The sequence below is a fragment of the Phasianus colchicus genome, chromosome 21 (assembly GCF_987193195.1).
Source record: "Phasianus colchicus chromosome 21, bPhaCol1.hap1.1, whole genome shotgun sequence".
Classification (NCBI taxonomy): Eukaryota; Metazoa; Chordata; class Aves; order Galliformes; family Phasianidae; genus Phasianus; species Phasianus colchicus.
In genome coordinates, this window is record NC_143456.1 from 3,839,556 (window position 1) to 3,858,956 (window position 19,401).

Sequence of the window (19,401 nt, forward strand, 5' to 3'; positions counted from 1 at the left end):
CAGTATTGCCAAACACAGAATATGCATTATTTTTTAATTACACGAGACGGCTGGACAGCACCGAGCCCCCTTCATTACAGAATCACAGAATGGCCAGGGTTGGAAGGACCTCAAGGATCATGAAGCTCCAACCCCCTGCCACACGCAGGGCCACCAATTTCCACATTTAATACCAGACCAGGCTGCTCAGGGCCCCATCCAATCTGGCCTTCAACACCTCCAGGGACGGGGCGTCCACAACCTCTCTGGGCAGCTGTTCCAGCACCTCACCACTCTCATAGTAAAGAACTTCCCCCTGACATCCAACCTAAACCTTCCCTCCCTCAACTTAAAAGCATTTCCCCTTGTCCTGTAGTTCTTTCAAAGAGTTGATTCCCCTCCTGTTTGTAGGCTCCCTTTAGGTACTGGAAGGCTGCAATGAGGTCACCTCGCAGCCTTCTTTTCTTCTTCTTACAAATCAGCACAACTTCGGTTCTCATTTTCCTCCAACAAGCGGGGAATACCGGCACTGCGAGCATCCTAAGGCACGCTGTCTCAGAGCCGTAGAGCACTGAGTCTGAAGGAAGGAGGGCAGGGAGCTCCTGAAGGACAGACAGCCCGGCTTCCCGCAGACACAATACCGCACACACCATCTCCTGTCGGGCTGCGGATGGCGCTGACCCGGCGGCAGCTGCACCTGTCAGCGCTGCGCACACCGAGGATCGATACCGGCGTCCCTCAGCGCCGCTGCCTCCCGACCGCACCGCCCGGACGAACAAAGGGCTCCTCTTTGGGTCGGCGTTAAAATTCACGCTAACTAGAGAACAATACCGCCCGTACCTCCACACCCCCGCCCCGGCACGGCGAACCGCTGCGGCGCTGCCCCGCCAACCTCCGGCCCGCAGCGCCCCGCCTGCTGAGCCCCGGGGCGGCTCGGCGGAGGGGCGCGGAGGCCTCACCTGCCACGGTGTACCGGTCCAGGTAGTTGAGCACGTTGCCCACGCTGAGGATGCCGGCGGCCGCCACCCGGGCCCGGCCGAGGCTGGGTGCCTTGCGGCGGACGATCGGGCGCTCCGGGCGTTTGCCGACCGCCGGCGGGTTCATCCTGCCCGACAGGGTCTGCACTTCTCCCTCGGCGCCCCGACCGCAGCAGCCCCGTTCGCCGTCCTCTTCCTCCTCTTCGTCCCCGGCTCGGAGCCGCCCGCCGCAGCCCGGGCTGCTGCCGGAGGAGCCGTCGCTTTCCAGACACATCATGGGCTGCTAGCGGGAGGCGACCGCGGCGCGCGGTGACCGCCTCAGCGCTGCATCCCGCCGCCGCCTCGGCCGCCTGCCCGCGGGACCGGCCGCGTCGCCGCCGCCTCCTCTGACAGCTGCCCGGGCGGGGCGGGGTGCCGAGAGGCGGGGTTACACGCCGGTCACGCCCACCCCGCCCTGTTGTCCCCCGTCCTCACGGCGGCGCGCGCCCCGCGCCCACAGCCGCCCCCCAACGGCTGCCCCGCGCGCTTCCCGCGCTTTTCGCTTCCCGCCCTCTGCCCTGAGGGCCGTTCTGTTCTCCTCAGCCTGCCTGAGGACGGCACCTGCCTCTGTCCCCGCGGGCGGCCGGGAAGCGCTCGAGCCAGTTTGAGTCGCTCTGCTTTGGGCCTTAATATTCAGTGCCCTTGTTGTTAATCTGCAGCACTACGCGGTGGTTTAGGAAACATCGGCTTTGTGTGCCGGATCGCGTGTGGCAGACAGGACCAATACCAATGCCCAATAAACTTGACACAATAATAAACTCTACAAAGGCAAGCTAGGTCCAGCCTCAGATCAGCTCGTAGCCACAAATCCAGCTCCTTGCGCCGTCCCAGCACACAGAGCTGTCTGTGCAGGGCTGTGCAGGACGGGTCGGTGTTCTCTGATGTTCTGGAATGCGCTGCCGACCTCACAGCTTCCTGCTCAGCCCCGGCTGATTTTCCTATTGCACAGAAGTGGCTTCAGGAACAACACCCGTCTTCAAAGGAAGTAAAATAGCTCCAAAATTCCCCGTGTTGAAAAGGGCTTCGCCCTGCTCCCTATAAAGTTCCACCTCAGAGAGAAGAAGGACCAAGAGACATTTTGTTTTAAAAAGAGAAGCCTTCAAAGAGACAAAAGTGTTTATTACCAGAGCGGCTCCAGCCTGACGTATCCGTAGTAAGACTGCAAAAGTGCTCCAAAATAATAATAAAATGACAGCTAAGTGTTCACATGCACCTGCCGGCAGCGTTATGTCATGATTTCAGAATTCTTACCTCCAAAACTGTATCTGGGATACATATTTAAACAAAACCTGACACCTACCTGGGAACCAACCGCATTGCTCAGGCGTTGCTCATAGCCTGCTTTGTCACACGCTGCTCAGAGCTCAAGCAGTCCCAGCTGTGGCCAGGCACTGATGACATCAGGGCTGGGCTGCGCCACTAACCTGGCAGATATGCAGGAGGAACCCCAGCAGGTGAAAAGGGCACTTTTAGTCAGCATGATTTTCAGTGCTGCTTGGGCAACGCGCCGGGAAGGAGAGGAGCCAACATCACTTCTGATGACACACGAAACTCCCAACACGTAAGTGATGTTTTTGTGTGGAGAATCGGTCTGCATAGATGCTATAGGGAACTGGGATGGAGCAGAGGAGGCTCAGAGGAGACTATTGCTTTCTACAGCTGCCTGAAAGGAGGTTGTGGAAGGTGTGGATTAGCCTCTGCTCCCAGTAACAGCAATAGGATGAGAGATGATGGCCTCGAGTTGCACCGGGGGAGGTTCAGGTTGGATATTAGGAACAATTTCTTCTCTGAAAGAGTGGTGAAACAGTGGCTCAGGCTGCCCAGAGAGATGGAGTCACTGTCCCTGGAGATGTTCAAGACATGTGGAGTTGTGGCACCAAGGGATGTGGTCAGTAGTATGGTGGGGATTCACTGATGGTTGGACTAGAGGATATTAGAGGTCTTCTCCAACCTTTACGATTCTATGGTGTCAGTAATGGAAACAGATTCGCTTGCATTAATACAGGATGTTCCAGTTAATGTCTGAATCTGAGAAATCTTTTTGGTGTTTGTTTGTTTTTTTTTTTAAGCTCTTAAAAGCATGTGCAGTTCAGATTTGACTGACTGCATGGTGAAGGTTATACTGAAAAAACTGTTTCTTCACATTCCCACTTACTTCAGAATTCACGTAATGTACAATAATGTGGTCAAGTGATTGCTCACCTAGAATATCCCATAGTCCAAAAGGAGAAAATCAGGGTATAATTGAAAATAATAAAATAAAATCAGGAGCGAAATGGCTTCAGCAAGACCACAGATCTTGGCCAGCTGTGAAGGCAAAACCAATGGGTTAAAGTAGACAGGCAGTGAACGCAGCTGGGCTGAAGGATAACGGTTTCAGATATTAGAAAAACTTATCCAAAAGAGTGGCCAGGCGCTGGCATAGCCTGCCCAGGGAGGTGGTAGCATCACTGTCCCTGGAGAGGTTGAAGAAACGTGATACTAAGGGCCATGACTTAGTGGGCAATACTGGTGGTAGGTAGACTGTTGGACTAGGTGGTCTTAGAGGTCTTTTCCAACTCAAATGATTCTATGACTCAAAGAATTCCACAGAAGCCACCACAGAATCCAGAATCCCTCACCTATGTATAGTCTGCTCCAAAGCCTGTTCCACTTTTTGCTCACTGATTGGGCTGCCCATGGTCATTGCATACAGACCCCAATGACTAGTCTTGTGTTGCAGCGAACGTTGTGTTCAGTAGATGTTAATGAGATTAACAGGTAAGGCAAAATTAAGGAACTTAGTATCATGCATCAAATGCTTCCCTGGAAAGCAATTATATTTAGGAAAGGACAGCCATCAAATATGGAGCAAAGCAGGATGGAGCTGAAGCGGCTTGTAAGAGTATCCCTACATTTCTGACACAGAGAGGAGCTTCAGGTCAGGAGTATTCACAGATACAGCACAGAGAAGGAAGCACTGATTAGGCTGTTACTTTCGTACAGCCAACCTTAGCACCTTCAACTCTACACGGAAACTCACAAACAGAGCAGAGCAGATGCCAGTGCATCCATGTCATGGGACTTATGTGAAGGAAAAACAAAGGGAATTGGAAAATTTGTGATGGAATTGGATTAGTGGCAAGATGATTCATATTCCTGAACTGCTAAAATCACTGGTTACTACCTCTTCAGAGGAACAGAGTATATTCTAACTTAAATACACTACTGGTATTTTTTGCTGTTACAGGTTGTTGAGAGGGGATTTGATTACAGAGTGCAAGTTCTGTCACAGGGAGAAAAATGCTAGTACTAAGGGCTCTAATCAAGTGGAGAAAGGCATAGTAAGAATGAGAACAATGGCTGAAAGCTGGAGTTAGAAAAATCCTAATGAATTGTCTGGTTCACATTTGTTACAGAACGATTATACCCTGGAACAAAATACTAAAGAAGGGTGTATTCTCCATCACTTCATGGCATTGCATTCAGGTTGATTGCCTTTCTATGCAGCACATTATTGAACTCAAATATGAGCTATTGCAATCCACACAAAAAGCTGTCTGTGATTCAGTGGTATAAGGAAGTCAAGCTGGATGGGTTCAAGTCCCAATCCTAAAGACAGAAATTCTTACACTGTTAGCCAAGCACACATTTTCAGCACCCACTTCAGTCTTTGGGTAAATGTGAGCATAGCCCCAAGGGAAAGACATTACATCAACCAGATTACTAGATGGTAGTGTTCTCATAGCCCTGGTCATAGAGATGAACAGCATCCTCCCTTGAGCATGTCCCCAAAAGCCCTTGAAGCCCAAATTCGCAATTGTCTTTTCCTCATGGTCTCAAACACAGATTTCCTGTCTGGATGAAATCACACGAAACCACTCACATGTCCTTAACCATTCTCTGTTGACTGATACCTGCAGACATATTTCTGAAACTTCAGCAAGGCAAAGAACAAACTCACTTGTTAGTAGCCCTGCTCTTTACTAGTGCAGTCAACAATGTTTATCCCTTCAGAGATTATTTTCATCCTTCCATTATTTTGTTAGTATTTTAAAAGCCTGAAAATATTTATTTTACTTTATCCAATCTGTACTTACTGATCTTTCTCCATCTCCAGAGTTTTAGAGCTGGTCAGTATGAGCAACAGCACTTGTTTGACAACAGCTATATTTTATCCTTGAAGAAACAAAACCACATTGCCAGCACACAAACATTACCTCTGCAGCGATGTAGTCAGTTAGCTGGTCCACGGGCCAGACCTGCTGTACAGGAAGTTTATGACCAGACTGCTACTTTCTCTCATTTAGATCCTCTGGTGTTAGGCATCAGCAACTTATTCCGCACTCCCTATTTTAGAAATAGCAAGAAGTGATTAAAAGAAAATGCTTTTCTATCCCTAAACTCTGCTTACTTAGAATCCAGATTCCCTCTTAATTTAATAAAAATCTTGGGAAAGTCACTTCTTGTACTTTAAGGTCACAACAATCTCTTTAATACATAACTGTCAAAGAGCTGGAGTCTCCCTAAAGTAAATCTCTGAAAAAACTTACACCAGCCTACCCTCATCAGGAGCAGTTGCTGCCTACAATAACCTAACATATTAGACCATAAGGAAAATTATTATGTCTCGGTTTTTTTCTTTTTCTCATGTTTTGCTAAATCTGGTTTGAAATCAAGACTCAAGCACAAGGACGTGCACAGTATCTCTAATCTATTTAAGAAAAATAAAGCTGCACAGAACACTGAACTGCAGGATCTCAGTCCCCAGATTTCAGATATAAACATCAAACAGACCAAAGTTTATGAGAATTTGCATCAAAAGGTAATCGTCCAGGTTGCAAGAGCACAACACAAGACAATGACAGAACTCTGCAGCTCTATCCACTTTTGGATGTTGAGCAGATTGCAACTCTGCAAGAATAAAAATAACAACCCTGCAATTACTTACTTAAATTCCTGTTATGTCCTGGCTTCTTTTTTCTTCATTATCTCCTTAGCTAAATTGTCCTGTTACTAGCAAGTGATCCTGGACAGCAGCATTTACAAGCTTCATCCAGCTCAGAAGTTTCTTGTGCTGTCCTGCTGAGAATCAAGCCAGTCTTCCAGTCCAGCTAAGAGGGTTACATGTGAGCCTGTATCTCCATGCTGTCTGGCAGTCACCCTTTCAAACAGGCTACCTCAACTACCTAGGGAGACCAGCCTCCTAATTTAGTTAAGATGTGTGTTCAGTGCTTGGTGATGCGAATACCACTCAGGTTAGCAACTTTTTTCTCCACACTCACACATTATGTGTCCCACTGAGGAGACCTTTGGGCACCTGTGCACTGAAACCTGTTTGAGCTGGGTGCCATGTTCCCAGAGCAACACCGCCAGACATTCAGAAGCATTTCATCAAGCAGAGAAGATATGAACGATGCTCCAAGATACAGTGAGGTCTCAAAAAGCTCTCAGAAGGCAAATTATACTCTACCTCAGTGTCAAAATATATTGGTCTTGAGACAGAGACAGCAAATCAGAGCAAAAATCCATGAAGAGCAGCTGCCATTGCAGGGCCTAGCTGCTTTCTAACATTTACACTATAGTTCCTGAAATGATAAGTTGGATGCAGAAGGAGCTGTATAGCCATGAAAACATTTAGCTTTTGCAAAATATAAGCAGCCACTCTTTCCCTCCCTTACAATCATACATAAATGCCTGAAAATTTGAAAGTTTTCCAGCTATGGTATTTTTTAGTTCCAGTCTGCCTTGCATAGTATCTCTTATGCCAACCAAAACTGAACATAAAAAGTTGAAATAATTAAAAACCAGAAAAACTCTATCCTTCCCACATCCAACAAAAAAAAAAACACACACAAACACCAAGCCAATTCCTAGCAGACTGTTCAAAATCAGAGTATGCAGAGGCAGTTGTTCCAGCAAGCAAACAACACTGCTATCCTTTGCAATTTCTTAGTGAATGGCCTTTGATGTTTAGGACCGTTGAATGTAATAATTCACCTCCAAAAGTTCTGACCTTCATTATACTCACAGGAGGCTCAGGCTCAATGCTCCAAGTAAACAGAGGCTGCGGTCTCACCTCAGGTCCCAGTGGGACTATAATTACTAGTATGCCACATTTTTGGCAAGTTTTGCCCCATGTTTGAATGAACGATGTTGAGCCTGAGCTACTGCCTCCTCCCACCAGAGGAGTCAGATTTTGCAGATGATAACATGCATATTTGCTGTTAGTGTCCCACTTCTCAGAACAGCTAAATGCTTGAGGTCTGATTAACTAGCATTTAAGAACCCAGTGTGGAATGGTGAGTTACAGAAATAGCATTCTTACACTACCCCAGCATTTTAAGAAGACACTGCCAAGTCCATGTGGGAGCAGAGGAATCCCAAAACAATAGGGACAGACCCAGCAGTTACCAATTTATGAATAGCTTCCTGGCATCTTACAAAAGGGCTCAAGCCACGAGAAGGGGATCCTTACAAAAACAACATCAAGAGAAATAGTTCCAGTGTTTGTTTTTGCCCGCATAAGGTAAGAGAAGAGATGAGGTCACACAGAAGTGGAATAGGCTGAAACTTTACAGCTCTGAATGCACGGTTTTCACAGTCATGTTGACCTAACTCATGTCAAGGGTTTCCTCAAGAAACTGAAAATTCCAACTCAATGCCAGTAGCTGTAATTAGCTGTAATTTTCTCAGACATTGTCCCAGAAATCACAGTCCCAGTCTCATAACCTCATCTGATTTATGTTAAGACATCATCGGGGTCACTTGAATTTATAATATTCCATGTAGGCTGAACCATTTGCAAGTAAAAACCAGCTATTGCATCAGCACTGGAAAGGCCAAGCTGCATTCAGAAAGGGGGTTAATTTTATATCATATTTAGTAATTTTCACATCTTTTCGGCATTTACAGTTCCATTTGGTTCATAATAGGATACTGGGGATGCACTCTTCTGAACTGAACAGCAGTTATATCCTTGGATTGAATGTTTGTCTGCAATTAGATGGGATGGGATTTGTCAACAAGATATATAGGATGAAGGGAACCAGCTATTATTCTTCAGTAGTTCAACTTCAATTTCCAAAGTCCACAGTGGTGACTGATTCCACTGGATCAAACAGAGCAGAATATGCAAGGGTTACTTCACTAGTGAATTTCCCTGCACAACTTGTAAGAAGATCAAGAATACTCAGAGGGCTCTGACCAGTTATCGCAAAATCAGTACTGTGAGCATGAAAAAAAGTCATTCAGAGCTAAAGCACCCTCCAAAATTGGAAAGCTCAGCTATGTTTCTACTCAAGGTAATGGTGGCTACATGTACATGTGAGATAACAGTTTGAGTGCAGGCAAGACCAGGGCAGTGTTTTGAAGAAGAATGTCCAAATAATTCCGAGATCATTCAGATCTTGAAAGAGAAAGAAAGAGGTTTTCAACCCATCGACTAGGTGAAGTAGCATGGACTAGGGGGGTGGGAAGGTTTGAATTTAAGCTAATATTTTATTGTATGGAGAGCAAAGGAGAGAACATATCAGTGAGATTGATGCAGAGTAAGAGGAGAAGAGCTGCCAGTTAAAACAGAAACAACAATTGTATAAATCAACTACTATTTCTTATTTCAGTTAACTCAGTTTTCTTATCAGAAAAATATAAATTAAGCCTCATCAAGAAAGGGAACTGATTACATAATTGTTAGTTGTGATACCTGGATGGTCTTTCTTGTGTGCAAACAGAACATGATCAGCTCTGTGTGTAGTGTTTAGTGTTTTAATAGGGCCTATTTCTCAAAGCTGAAATAATTGTGAGTCCAATTAGGAGAAAAGTTAGAGAAGGCAGAGAAATAAAACCTGGGAAGCCACTCACTGAGAAAGAGGCTACAAAATACATACTAAAGCCATAAAGGAGGATGTTTTTGATAGATTGGAATCTATAAATAAAGCAAAGGGATAATGAAGCAAAAGGACACAAAGAATATACTGTAAACAATATTTTTGTTTTCAGGTCTATTTTAACATGAGAGTAGTGTTGACAATGTACTACTTCTTCATTAGATAAAGGAGTAGAGCTGTCAACAACAGACTGCTGCAGTCTGAAGGTAGTAAGGCTTGAGGTGCTTTTAATTCAGCAGTTCAGAGACTATTAAAAGAGCTGGATGAGGGCTCTCTGGTCTGCTGATAGAATACATGCTCATAACTGTTAATAGGGAGAACTTCACAAGTCTGGAAGTGCATTCATGTTGTGCTGATATTTTTTAAACATACGTCTGCCAGCCTGGCAACAGTTCTGAGCAAAACAACGTAAGGTCTGACACAGGGCTCAGTTAATAGAGAAAAACGGACAGCACGTAATTAGTACTAATGCACAAAAAATTATTAAAATGTAGAACTTGCTAAATTAAATTGATTTTCATTCTAATGAGATCAAAAGTTTGCTTGGCTGCTGAAAGGTGACTGTCACTAATGGACTTTTGCACAACACTTAATTTGGTATTATATGATATGCTGATTAGGGATCCACAACAGGTCAGACTTACTTAATATAAGACATTATATGAATTAGACCTGGCTATATAATGAGTCATATGATATAATTGTAAGTGGGATGTATTACTGAGCGTCCTTCTCAAGGAGTCCCTCAGGAAGTTTAATAAATTGTTAGTGAAAAGGAAGAAAGCAATCAACTATCATGTACCAATGCTACAGCATTTAGTAAATAAGAATGGCCAGGTTTATTGCTGGAATGGTCTGAATTGATTGGCAAGTTGGAATAATACATTTTAATGTCTAGGAACAGGACAAAGTTTCCTCTGGAAAGCAGTCGTTTTGGAGAAGTGACCAGGCTGGCAGTGAAAAGTCAAGTGAACATGAGTTCCCAACTGAGTGCTGTAGGAAAAAAGGGCTATGAACACAGCAGAAACCTGGAGTGGGAAGCAAGTGTCATCACATTTCAATTGCGGAGTCACTTATGACACAAGGACAGTTCTGCTGACTACCACTGGAGAAGGATGTGGATTAATGGAAGAGTACTCAGGGAATTGCTGCAAAAATGGTAAGGGTCTGGAAATGACAATTTAAAATGAGAAATTCAAGAAGCTCAAATAGGTTTAGATTTTTAGGCCAGTGGCTGATTTGCACAAATTTGTTATCATATATATAGGAAAATGAAATCAATTGCTGCAGTCTATAAAAAAAACCTCACAAGCCAATATGTAAAGCTGCAGAGAGTTGAAGAAAAAACCAAGAATCACTTCTACTCCTTGGAGGATAATTAGCTGAACCAGTTCTCCAGCAATTCTGGCAGTTCTGCTGTACCAAAAATTATTCAAGTCAAAATTAGATTCTTTCTAAAACCTGTATAATTCATACAGGAAATACTTTACAGAAGTCTATAGTTATGACTTGTAGGCTATTGGGTTAAATAGCCAGAAAAGGTCCTGTCTGCTCTCCTGATCTGTTTTTAAATACGGTCGAACAAACGTGTGCATGTGCACATAGAGTGTGTAAAAGTTAGAATGGACTTTTCCATTTATCCAATCGGGGTTTTTTTTCTGTCTTAGCAAGTATAAAGGGAAAAACAAACAATCAATCAAACAAAACACAACAGAGGGCTTAATTTCAGCGGCAACTGATGCTACCAAGGAGCCCGAGTAACAACTACCCTTAATCACTTCTCTATTTCTAAGCTCGCTGCTGCACAACACAATGAACCACAACTGCTATGTGTCAGGAGGGCAAGTTTTAAAGGCTTTGCTCAGTAACAGAATTACAAAGTCAGAACGAAGCTAGAGGGGATTTTGTAAATGCTTAATTTTCACGAATGTGACAGACTTCTTTCCACCTAGTACTTCTTGGTAATTCTTCTAAGATAGATACGTGAGTATAACCTGTTCCTCTCCTGCTGCTCGGGATATCTGCCAGGCACCTACAACAGAGTCCTACTTTCCTTCAAGTCACTGGATCCCAGACACAGCTAGCAAAGCAAAGTCTTTTTCCAGCAGATCAATTCTTGCTGCATCCCAGTTTACTAAGAAATGCTTTGATGTTCTGGTTGGCTTGTTGGCTTTTGTTTGTTGTATTTGTTTTGATGGCATTGTTTTCTCATTGTTTGCTTGTTTACCCTTTTATTTCTTAAAAGAGAACTGAACTTTCATTGGCAGACTTCTTCCCTGTGAAGAAAGCTGGGCTGCATAATGGAGAGCCCACTGCAGCAGGAAGACTACTGAAAGGTCTCCATCCTGCATCGTTCTTGAAGTGACTCAAGCAGCAGTATTCACACAGATGCATCCTAGGCCTTATTCTATTAATTCCACACATTCATCACTATCAGTGTAAAGAATATTAAAAATAAAACCTTTACAAGTGAGATCCATGCCTTTTAGTAGAGAATCTGATTCCATACTACTGTAACTCACATTTTCCTGCCACTCATTAGCTGCACAAATTGCTACCATCAGTTCCTCTAATTGAATTACAGCCTAGCTGTGGAATCAGGAAATGTGTTTTCTACTCTGAGAGGAAGAGAACGTAAAAGTAGAGACTGGCGCATCCTTGTGGGATATATATATTCACTGCTGATTTATGGGCAGGTCTGGAAGCTATAGCAAAAATTTTATTGCTCTAGAAAGCTGTCAGGAAGTTATCCCAAAAAACTGAGATAATGGGCATTTATTAAACACTGACTGAAATAACCAGACCCCACCTTAACACTACTCCTAAAAATAGTTCACTTTCCAGCAAACTAGAAAAAAATAGGGTTATCTCCTGATGGCACCTGGTGCTTATCATGGTAGCTAGTTCAGCTGTGTCTGTTTTATCCTTTCCATAAAACATGGGGCTGGAAAGACTTCTAGTTCTTCACAGCATAAGAGCTTTCCTATAGCTCCCATTTGGAGACTGTTTTAAAGCTTCTCTATTCTGGCAATTAGAATTTTTTATCTTGTTTCCATATTGTTCATACAGCCCTTTGCTCTTAAACTCATGCTGTCCTTTGGGTTGGATATGTTTATGAATTTTTCCTGTTGTTTATTACTGGGTAGGCTGATATCTTCTCTCATAAAACAGATTCTTGGGATGACAGAAAAAAGGATAACCTTTTTCTGCACTTGTTTTTGAGCTAAGAACCTCATGTAGAACTCTATATAAGATTTTCTTTCTGCTTTGTACAGCACATTAGTAAACCCTTTTTCCTTTCCTAATTACTAGAACTGTACCATGTGTTTTTCTCGTTCAGAATCCATCCTTTAGTTTTACATTTATTCTGTTGCCTCTTCTGATTGCGCTCAAACATTCTGTATAGCAAAAATTTTTCCTGGCCTGTATGTCCATAATCCTGAATCTTGTATTGCTGAATTGTATCCATTTCAGTTACATTAGCCTGTAAAATTCTCCATGAATTTAAGCCAATACTCTCCCATCATTTCAGTGCTGGATGTTTTTCCATCTCCTAAAGATTCAGCTTAAAATTCTTGCATTTATTCTTACATCCTCACTGGCAAATTATCCCCTTTGTAATGCTATATGATATATATCTCATGTTATCTTCCCTGTCTTGTAAAAGGAGGAGCACAACTAAGCTGAGCATTATTCTTGTTTCATAAAACCAGCCAGGACTTTGCCCCTTTTTCTGTTTGCCTCCTTCCCTTCCTATTACTCTTTCAATAATATCAAATGGCAATGCTCAAACAACTGCTAATTAGATCATTGTTTCCAAACTCTTAAATATAGGAGTTACAGATGCTGTTCCCTACTTACATGATCCTATCCTCAAAGGGCAAAGTCGTCCAAACACTCTGCTAGTATATTCCAGTTCTTTCAGTATGTTAGGGTGAAGAATTCTGCACTCAAGAGAAATTCCAGTAATATTTGTACAGCAGCTGATAGAAATTCCAGACTTTTTTTCATATTCATGTAAGTTGGTTTTGCTAATCAGATTTCCCTTTAAAATGGAAAATTTGAATCACAAACCTACTTTTGTTTATCCTTTCATTTAATTTAAATAGAATCAATTTCTGATCTCCCAAGCTAGTATGATGTTTTTCAGCAGTTTCTTTATAATATTCTTACCACTTGCATAAATCATATTTAAAATCATATCATCTCTTGTTGATTCAGGCACATTTTGATGAGACAAATCTATTAGATATTGTATCCAGGACTGTCTGACCTTATGTTCAATAGCATCTACTTTCTGTTCTATTATCTGGAGGCTTGTCTTTGTATAATAGTTGCTAAGAATATGTCTCTTCTTAATAATGCTACAAAGATTTTATGCAGGTGTGATTCTAATAAAAGAGAGAAGCCTTCAGAGAAGTCTTCTAGAGCTGACCCAGCAGAACTTTTTATCCACGGTAGCTCTTTCTAGTTCCTTGCAGTCTATCTTGTCATTAGCACAAGATAGAAAGGGAGCAGTTGCCCTTTATGGATTTTTCTGGATAATGCTAATGGATTTCAGAGCAACTTCCATGTTGCAAGGAAGATTGAGTACGTGGAAATCTGAGTACAAAGTCAACTTTTAACGATAGAAACATCAAATAACTCAGGGCCTGCTCTGTTTGCAGCTTTAGACTATGCTGCAGCCAAACAACAGCTAGAAGATGATGAGAGATAACACTGACAGTTTATTATCAGTGTTGATCCTACTTTTTTTGCCCTTATGAGAAACAGGCTCAGTGATGCTGCTTACTCTTTGGCTTTTGCTTAAAGAAGAAAACTAAGGCCTTGAAAATATTACTGTTGAAAAAAACTGCCAGATCTTTCTGTTTGAAGAAACCACAACTTGTGAAGGACTTGCGCAGTTCAACAACACACAAACCACAGTGCTTTTATCAACACAAAGAAGCTGGCCCTCAGTACCACATCAATATTTTGTGAGCTCCTTTCCAGAGAAACATTTTAGCATTTGGGATTTCCTTCATTTTTGTGGCCTAACCTCCCTGCGGAATGGGTGGTGAAATACAGCAAAGTTTGTCACATCTGAGCACCATGGGGATAGCATTGCCCACCTCCACAGCAAACTCATGGAGAAGCATGCCATAAAAGCTGCATAATTATGTAACTTTTAACAGTAACTTTCTCTCTTACGGCTTGGAAACATACTCCCACACAAACACGGCAGGGTTGACTTGCAGCTTGTTTAGATCACACAGGTAGGAGCTAATTTGCTTTGGTCTCAGTTATCACTGAAAGGGTGAGAAAAACAAGTTTTACAGGAGGCAGAACTCAGGCTGACTTCAGGCCATAAGAATGCCCTGTTCCATCCAAGCAACTTACTGGAGAGGTGTGGTTTTGGCACAGCATCAGGAAGAATCACACTACATAAATAAATGTAGCTCTGACAGACTCCACTGCTGGCCCTGAATAAGCAACTTCATTTCTTTTCAATAGTCATCAAATATAATGAAAGTTTATGTGAAGAGATGGGAAAGTAGTACCACTTCAGAGGAAACACTCAAAAATTCAGTTGGCCAAATGGGTACAAACCTTTGCCCAGTTACACCACAGAAAGCTACGTCTATAAGATATACCTGTACAACTTTCTCATGTCAGCAACGTCCAGCTCATCCATTATCATTTCCACAATATCACTAGTGTTCACTGAAGTGCTGCACAAATACTCAAACATCATGACAGTCCAAATCAGATTCCAGGTGAGCAGCAAGTTACTGTCTCTGCTGACTCTGAAGAGAATGAAAACTAGAAAGAAAACAACTAAGAAAGCTGCCACCACCAACCATCATGACAGGCATTCTCCAGGCAGGTTATAATGGCTGTTCAGCCTTTCCAGTGATGTTTTACTATCTTACATAAGAAATCCAAGGCTTCTTCCAGAATCATCATCTAGGTTTGCAGATGTGAAACAAAGCACCTTTAGAAAAGGCATACCAGCAGCCTCACAAGTCTTTCTGACCTTCAGTGGTGTCAAAAACTCCAGGTAAGGTGTCTGCGATGACAATTTATCCAAGTTTTTATTGAAGTGCTTAAAGGATGCTATACTTTCTCTTCTGTTGGCACTTTCCTGCATTCTGTTTTACCTTCCAATCCCTCCCTAGAACTGGCTGCATTTGGTAACGTGTTTATCCTTGCTGGCAGTACTGGCACACTGTGTCAAGTGTCCCAGTGATTACACCAGCACTGCAAACTCCAGTGCCAAGGAATCCAGCCAAACAGTCAGCTGCGATGCACTTCACTCTAGTGGCTGGAGAGCATAAGGCTCCTAATTCAAACTGCAGCTGAGAAAAGCAGGCATGTCAGATACTGAAACAAAGCCTGCTAACAGGAGTGAGAAGGCAGCTACCCATCGTGCATCAGACCTCAAACAGGTGCATCTAGCAGCAGCCGTCAGCCTAGGTATTGAAAGTGTCCTAAAAGGAGGGAGGTGAAAAAAAAAAAAACAAACAAAAAACAAAACAAAACAAAACAACTGCAGGAGTAAAGCTGGTAAAAGCAGTAGCCAGTCACTGACAGGTTCAGGACAAGCTGCTCTCAACCTGTGCTAGCATCTAGAAGCAGAGAGAATTCCCTCTGAACCAGCTATCCACAGTCTGCTGCCCTCCTGCTGTGCTGTGAGCTTGGATAAAGCCCCAAATTTACAGACTTTCATACAGGGCACAACTGTGAGCCCACTGCTCTTCATGCTTTTGGGTACAGCAGTCCTTTTAGTCAAGGCCTTTCACACCAACATCTTTTCTTTTTACCACTGCTTCTGAGAAGAAATATTTTTGTGTGAGAGCACAGCCGGGGCCTGAGCAGTATAAGGGACTGCATGCTCTGTCTTCGGACACAGTATGCTTCTTGAAGCACTGCACTGACATGATGGACTCTGTGGGGAGGCTTTTGTTTCAGGGCATCATAACTGAATCAACGCAGGCAACTTCCTTGGTATCTGTTGCAAGGTCAGAATATTTTATAGCTCCAAATTTATTTACAGGTGGCAGAGAGAGGAAAGAATTAGCCAAGAGCTTTATTTAAGGGATTTAAGTATAAGATGTTAGTGATTGGCAGCAGTAAGTCTCGGGAGGTGAGTTAGTGCGGGGGTCCTAACGGGCTGTCAGCACCATGCAGTGCGAAGGAAGGTGCAACGTCCCGCCCAGTGGGCGTTTGTGGTACAGCAAGCCCAGGAGCACCAACATTTCTGTCATAAAAAGATTTTATTTTGTTTTTAACCTCACTGAGCAATCTGGCAACACTTTCTACTTCTTGCATGTGTCGTGTTGAGGCATCTATCGAATTTGCCATACTCCTCCCTTAACTGAGAGTTCATATTGCAAGCATGAAAATGAAGATAGATGCCACCAACTCTTTGTTGCCCAAGGGATAAGTCTGCTCCCCGTATTTCCCAGTATGCACGTTTTCAGAACTCACAAGAATGTACTCCCATTTCCTAGTGGCAGCAGGACTTCGGCAAAGCTTTCAAAACACTTTGCCACTCTCTGATGGCAGGTGCAACAGAAACATTATTTACTACTGTATTTTCCTGGCAGCTTTCCTAGATCTTTCTTGGAGCAGATGGAGAATGAGCAGCACTAACAGTGAAGCTGTGGGTGCAATCATTCACACATGCCTAATACTCCTTGAGTAGCAATCACTTCACTCAGTATGGAAGAGTGTGCTTATCGTTGGTACTACAGCAGCAAGAGTCCTTCCCTCATGCAGCAACCCAAAGGACTCTATTCACAAGTACTCCCCTAGGCAGTTAGGAAGGGGCTTTTTGCTGCCACTTGCTGTAAGACCAGGGCTGAGAGTTATAGCAAAGGAGCAGTGAGGAGGAAAAATATGTGAAGTATTTTTCTCCACCCCAAGGAGACAAGTGGCAATCCTATTACCATGGGGGTGGGGGAATGCTATGAGTACTGTAATCAAACAACCTTGTGAGAACAAGGAAATTCTCTGTTTCTTGCAGAACAGTGTGAGCAACTAAATGCATTAGGAATCCCGTATCCTCAATACACATGACTCAACTGCAAATCCTTCTGGTACTTCCTTACCTTTTATTTCACAGCCCCTAGCAAGCAGCAAGAACATGTGCATGAGCCAGACACAAAGTTTGCTCAACCTGGGAGGTCAGCAACAGGTGCAGAGCATACCTTCATGGGGAACGTTTCTGTGGGTGTAACCATACAATATGCACATATGCACGGCTATGCTCAACCTGGAATGCAAGCAGGGTTTCCTGAAGTAGTTCAATTTTCTTGATAAAAAAATGACAGAACGAATAGAAAAGTATAAAATACTCAAAACATCTTAAGTATACTTGTAGCAAGGTTTGTTGTTACAGCTCAGTCACAACAATACCAGTTCACACCCTGCTGTATGCTGTCATTCCTTTCCCATGTGGACAGAGCTCCCAAAGCTAATACTCTGCAGTGCCCTGCACCCACTGATTTTGTTATTGCCATCCCAATCGTCTGTTCTAGGTCTTTTTGTTCAGTCCCCAGGACAATGGTGGGAATCCTCTCTAAGGATTAACACCTATTTCAGCCTTGAAAACAGCCAAGGCAAGATCTGTTCATACTCTGTTTCCCTTCACCCTTGGCCTCCCTGCAGCCCTTGAAGAAGTAGACTCAAGTGACATAGTGTCGTCCTGCAGAGAGATAGAGCAGGGTATTGCCCAGGTCCTGAATTCTCCTATAGCCACATAAACATCACGTGCAGCATCTGCAGCATCAGAGGGCAGGCAGCTCCCTCTCCTGGTGGATGGCCACCTGCCACCTTCAGATCACCTTTGGACATGATCAGAAGAGTGTCACTTTCCTCACCTCCTTACTTACTGCCGCTGGGAGCTACTCTGGCAAGCATAGACTGAATTCTCTGTATATAACCAATATGCTGCAGATGAAAAGCAAAGATACACTGAAGGGCATCTGGTGAATATCTTTCATCTGTCAGATAGCCTGCATTCTATGCTGAACCTCTTATTAGGCCAGGCTAATTTACAAGTTTTTCTAGGTGAAGAAAATGCTTGGAGATGAGAGATGGTGAGTTATTTGCATTTCAGTCAGCCCCAAATGAGTAGTGGGGCACTATTGCTCTCTCCCATATGGGGGAAGAGAACCACTGCCACATGGTTCTGGATGAGAATTAAGAAAACACAACATGCAGCAAAAATCCCTGCATGACAGATGGAGGTCTATGACACAGAGCAATTAGATGTCTTGCTAAAGGTCTCACTAGAAATCTGTTGCAAAGCCAAGGACTGAATAAAGATGTCAAATAGCTGTAACACTCCTCTGCCTTCCCTAGAAGACTCTCTAAAAATCAATGCTCTCCAAATTAGTCTAGATGGTATAGCCATGGAGAATTGCCTTCCTTGCCAAATTTTATCCTTATCTCCATTTTTCAGATGGTCTCCCTGACTGCTTCTCCCCTAACCTCTAGTGGTTTAGGCTCTGTCCAAAGTAGAGGAGTGACTGAGCTGAAGTGAAAAGTTATACTGCGTTTCACTGGGCCAGAACAAGCACTGTTTAGTAGAGAAAAATGTTTGAAGAGAAACTGAATCCTAACAGCCTCCAAATGACATTCTGATCCTGTAGAGCTTGAACTAGACAAACCTGGTTTGTTTTTACAAATCTGTACCCTGTTTCTGCAGAAAGTGGAGATGGTTTATCAGAGGAAATACTAACTTTGTTTCAGCCCTTCCTAAGATCAAACACACATAGGTTTCTAAGGATCTTTTCTTCTTGCAAACTGAACACAGACTAGGGGAGGTGCTTTGATTCTACAAACCCAAACAATACAGGGACACGAGGACTTGGGAGAGCATTCAAGATCTCTTTCAGTTTCCTCAGATATGCACCAACATAAAGCCAGTTAAAACAGTCATATTCCTGTAACATACATGCAGTTGATTATAAAATATTTTTGCAGAGGTAAATGGATAAAGGCATGTCCTGCTGCAATTTTGACCTTTCTGCATGCAGGGTACAATAGATAACACAGAGTACCGTTTGCTTCTGTGGCAAGCACATGGAATTTGAAGAAAGTATGTCTGATATCCAGCTTCTTCAGTGAGTTAATGCACTGCTTGTCAAGACATCTACAAAGTCATTGTGCCCTAGCTCTAATTTCTATATGACACAAATATAGCTATGCCAGATGAAAGCCAGGAGCTACTAGAGGAACACATGCTCCTTTCCAAAAGGAGCATTTGCTTCAATCTAATTGAACCTATCTCCATAACTTGGACCAAACACTGCTCTTCCACCTCATCTGTCCATATTAAAAAAAGAGCAAGGCAAACAGTGTATTCCACCATTCCTCCTTCATTGCTCCCTATATATTTTCCACTGCAAACAGAGCCCAGAAGAAGGAAGAAATCTGGCTCACCTAACCAGATAATCTGGAAACAGTCAAAACATGCTTATAGCTGCACCCCATTTTCCAATGCCTTGGTCTTCAGGCCCTTCAGGGAAAGACTGTCATTACTCTGTAAG

At 43.3% G+C, this 19,401-nt stretch overlaps 1 protein-coding gene and 1 long non-coding RNA gene across 5 annotated transcripts in view; one reads left to right on the plus strand and one right to left on the minus strand.

The window, feature by feature from the left end:
* The window catches only part of SPNS2 (SPNS lysolipid transporter 2, sphingosine-1-phosphate), a 133,208-nt gene extending 131,791 nt beyond the window's left edge, over positions 1-1,417 (minus strand). For 2 of the 4 annotated variants that reach the window (XM_090122248.1, XM_031591886.2), the window contains exon 1: positions 939-1,408. In XM_090122248.1, coding sequence (XP_089978374.1) covers positions 939-1,233 — 295 coding nt within the window. In that variant the 5' untranslated portion in view covers positions 1,234-1,408. Of the gene's footprint in view, positions 1-938 lie in introns of all 4 variants that reach the window. The other 2 variants (XM_090122249.1, XM_090122247.1) reach the window with 2 other exon arrangements.
* A 155-nt stretch (positions 1,418-1,572) lies between these two features.
* LOC149915304 (uncharacterized) lies at positions 1,573-13,229 on the plus strand. The gene is made up of 3 exons (XR_016459180.1): positions 1,573-2,556; positions 9,762-10,022; positions 11,109-13,229. It is a non-coding gene; the product is annotated as an uncharacterized LOC149915304 (long non-coding RNA).
* The last annotated feature ends 6,172 nt before the right edge of the window (positions 13,230-19,401 follow it).